At 41.6% G+C, this 4,217-nt stretch overlaps 1 protein-coding gene across 1 annotated transcript in view; it reads right to left on the reverse strand.

The window, feature by feature from the left end:
• LOC112072924 (glypican-3-like) overlaps positions 1–4,217 on the reverse strand; it is a gene marked incomplete at its 3' end in the record, with an annotated part of 124,166 nt that overhangs the window by 1,622 nt on the left and 118,327 nt on the right. The window contains 3 exon segments of the mRNA XM_070439979.1: positions 65–155; positions 472–482; positions 484–690. Of these exon segments, the coding sequence (XP_070296080.1) occupies positions 65–155; positions 472–482; positions 484–690 (309 nt within the window).

Below are 4,217 nucleotides of genomic sequence, written 5' to 3' on the forward strand. Positions count from 1 at the left end.
CCAGGGTTCTGGGGAGTGAGGCCAGGGTTCTGGGGAGTGAGACCAGGGTTCTGGGGAGTGAGACCAGGGGCCTGGGGAGTGAGACCAGGGGCCTGGGGAGTGAGACAAGGGGRCTGGGGAGTGAGACCAGGGGCCTGGGGAGTGAGACCAGGGGCCTGGGGAGTGAGACAAGGGGTCCCGAGGTTAAAGCAGGAATCCAGCAGGTGCACCACTTCCAGTGGTCTGGACCAGGAGATCTCAACACCCCTCTCTTCTCCATGCTCCTGATAATGGGGGGAGCTGATGCTCCAACACTGGATGGCCTTAGCCAGAATGTTGTCCTCTTTAGCTTGTCAGCTACTGCTGCTATTTTACTCAGTGTGACCTTTACTTGAGTATTTGCCTCCCGGTCTTAACTTATCAGAGACACACAAAACCAGAAGGACAGTGACCTTCAGGGACTGGAGTTGTGACTAAAATAAAAGTGAATACATGGCGGCGTTTGTCTGACTGACCTGCAAAGATACGTAAGCGTTTACGGTGAGGGGGTGGCCCGAGCCCCGACACCCCAGCACAGTCATCCTCGTCATCACAGTCGCCACTCTCGAACCACTCGTCCTCCTCCTCTCCCTTGCTCCGTCCTTCCGGCCCTTGACCCCCACCTGACCGGGCTCTCCAGCGCTTCTCAGGCACCGTCACCAGACGCAGCAACTGTAGAGGCAGAGAGGAAAGGGTTCAAAAACATAATAAGATCACACACATATGGACTTGCCTCCCGAATGGCCTCCTATTCACTTTATAGTACACTAGTTTTGACCAGGGCCCGTAAGGTCCCGTGTGGCTCAGTTGGTAGGGCATGGTCCTTGCAAAGACAGGCTTGTGTGTTTGATTCCAACAGGGGACCAGTGTGAGAATGTATGCACTCAGTACTGTAAGTGGCACTGGATAAGAGGGTCTGCTAAATTATTAAAATGTAAGAAAGAAATGTGCATTAAGTAGGATGCCATCTGGGACACACATACGCTGACCTTATTCACACCCTTTGGTGGAATGTACATGTCCAGTACATTGGTAATATAATAATTCAGGACATTGGTTGCTTCCCAAATGGTACCCTATTCCCTTTATTGTGCACTCTTTTTGAACAGGGCCCATAGGGCTGTGTTAAAAAGTAGTACACTGTACAGTTGAGGGAATAGGGTGCCATTTGGGAAGCAGATGTTGTAACTGCCTGACATGGGAGGAAGGCGAGGATGTGGGGGAAACTCCAGGAAAAACATTGTCAGGGCTAAAACGAGTGGTGTTTACCAAACTCCATATATAATCACCATGCACAGAAATGTTGCTATCTAAGCCAGATGTTTTATTTCTGTGGTGATTCATCCACAGCGTAATAGCAGGCGGAGGCTGTGGCTGTTGATCACTCAGTGGTGGAAAAAGTACCCAATTGTCATACTTGAGTAAAAGTAAAGATACTTTAATAGAAAATGACTCAAGTAAAATGTAAAGTTTACCCAGTAAAATACTACTTAAGTAAAAGTCTAAAAGTATTTGGTTTTAAATTCAGTTGATGTCGGAAGTTTACATTCACCTTAGCCAAATACACAATTCCTGACATTTAATCAGAGTAAAAATTCCCTGTTTTAGGTCAGTTACGAGCACCACTTTATTTTAAGAATGTGAAATGTCAGAATAATAGTAGATAGAATTATTTKTTTCAGCTTTTATTTCTTTCATCACATTCCTAGTGGGTCAGAAGTTTACATACACTCAATTAGTATTTGTTAGCATTGCCTTTAAATTGTTTAACTTTGGTCAAACATTTCAGGTACCCTTCCACAAGCTTCCCACAATAAGTTGGGTGAATTTTGGCCCATTCCTCCTGACAGAGCTGGTGTAACTGAGTCAGGTTTGTAGGCCTTGCTCGCACACGCTTTTTCAGTTCTGCCCACAAATGTTCTATACTATTGAGGTCAGGGCTTTGTGATGGCCACTCCAATGAATTGACTTTGTTGTCCTTAAGCCATTTTGCCTCAACTTTGGAAGTGTGCTTGGGGTCATTGTCCATTTGGAAGACCCGTTTGCGACCAAGCTTTAACTTTCTGACTGATGTCTTGAGATGTTGCTTCAATAAATCCACATAATGTTTCTGCCTCATGATGCCATCTATTTTGTGAAGTGCACCAGTCCCCTCTGCAGCAAAGCACCCCCACAACACGATGCTGCCAGCCCCGTGCTTCACGGTTGGGATGGTGTTCTTCGGCTTGGAAGCCTCCCCCTTTTTCCTCCAAACATAACGATGGTCATTATGGCCAAACAGTTCTATTTTTGTTTCATCAGACCAGAGGACATTTCGCCAAAAAGTACGATATTCGTTCCCATGTGCAGTTGCAAACCGTAGGCTGGCTTTTAAATGGCGGTTTTGGCAGCTTCTACCTTGCTGAGCGGCATTTCAGGTTATGTCGATATAGGACTCGTTTTACTGTGGATATAGATACTTTTGTACACGTTTCCTCCAGCATCTTCACAAAGTCCTTTGCTGTTCTTCTGGGATTGATTTGCACTTTACGCACCAAAGTACGTTCATCTCTAGGAGACAGAACTCGTCTCCTTCATCAGCTGTATGACGGCTGCGTGGTCCCATGCTGTTCATACTAGCGTACTATTGTTTGTACAGATGAACGTGGTACCTACAGGTCTCCAATTTGTTTTCTGAGGTCTTGGCTGATTTCTTTTGATTTCCCCATGATGTCAAGCAAAGAGGCACTGAGTTTGAAGGTAGGCCTTGAAATACATCTACAGGTACACCTCCAAATGACTCAAATTATGTCAATTAGCCTATCAGAAGCTTCTAAAGCCATGACATCATTTTCTGGAATTGTCCAAGCTGTTTAAAGGCACAGTCAACTTAGTGTATGTAAACTTCTGACCCACTGGAATTGTGATACAGTGAATTATTAGTTAAATAATCTGTCTGTAAACAATTGTTGGAAAAATTACTTGTGTCAAGCACAAAGTAAATGTCCTAACCGACTTGCCAAAACTATAGTTTGTTAACAAGAAATTTGTGGAGTGGTTGAAAAATAAGTTTTAATGACTCCAACCTAAGTGTATGTAAACTTCCGACTTCAACTGTATACTTAAGTATCAAAAGTAAATGTAATTGCTAAAATATACTTAAGTACCAAAAGTAAAAGTATAAATCGTTTCAAATTCCCTATATTAAGCTAATCTTTTTAATTTACGGATAGCCAGGGGCACACTCCAACACTCAGACATAATTTATTATCAAAGAATGTGTTTTGTGAGTCCGTTAGTCCGCCAGATCAGAGGCAGTAGGGATGACCAGGAATGTTCCCTTAATTAGTTCGTGAATTGGACCATTATCGTGTAACATTATCGTGTAACAATTATCAGTAAAAATGTATGGAGTAAAAAGTTCATCATTTTCTTTAGGAATGTAGTGAAGTAAAAGTAAAAGTTGTCAAAAATATAAATAGTAAAGTAAAGTACAGGTACCCCAAAAAACGACTTAAGTATAACTTTAAAGTATTTTTACTTTACACCACTGTGTTCACTGACATATCATTTACTGGTGGAGACATATTATTGTGTGATTGTGTTCTTGTTGGCAAACACCATTGTTGGTATTTGACCAACATGTATAAACTGGCATCAAACAATGTGAATACATTGAACAGAACATCAAGATCCAACGTAGAGAAATTACTTTGTCGAAAAATTTATTAAAATCTCTCTGTGATTTACAAGTTAAAAAGTTAGCAAAGTGTGTGTTGGATCTTACAAAGATAATACTGAGTGTCATAAACCCTATACTGTGTGACCCTCTATTTCATACATAGATCAACCCTATACTGTATGACCCCGTATTTCATACATAGATAAACCGTGAATACATTGAACAGAACATCAAGATCCAACGTAGAGAAATTACTTTGTCGAAAAATTTATTAAAATCTCTCTGTGATTTACAAGTTAAAAAGTTAGCAAAGTGTGTGTTGGATCTTACAAAGATAATACTGAGTGTCATAAACCCTATACTGTGTGACCCTCTATTTCATACATAGATCAACCCTATACTGTATGACCCCGTATTTCATACATAGATAAACCCTATACTGAATGACCCCGTATTTCATACATAGATAAACCCTATACTGTATGACCCCGTATTTCATACATAGATAAACCCTATACTGTATGACCCCATATATCAT

Source organism: Salvelinus sp. IW2-2015, unplaced genomic scaffold (assembly GCF_002910315.2).
Source record: "Salvelinus sp. IW2-2015 unplaced genomic scaffold, ASM291031v2 Un_scaffold2090, whole genome shotgun sequence".
In the NCBI taxonomy this organism is placed as follows: Eukaryota; Metazoa; Chordata; class Actinopteri; order Salmoniformes; family Salmonidae; genus Salvelinus; species Salvelinus sp. IW2-2015.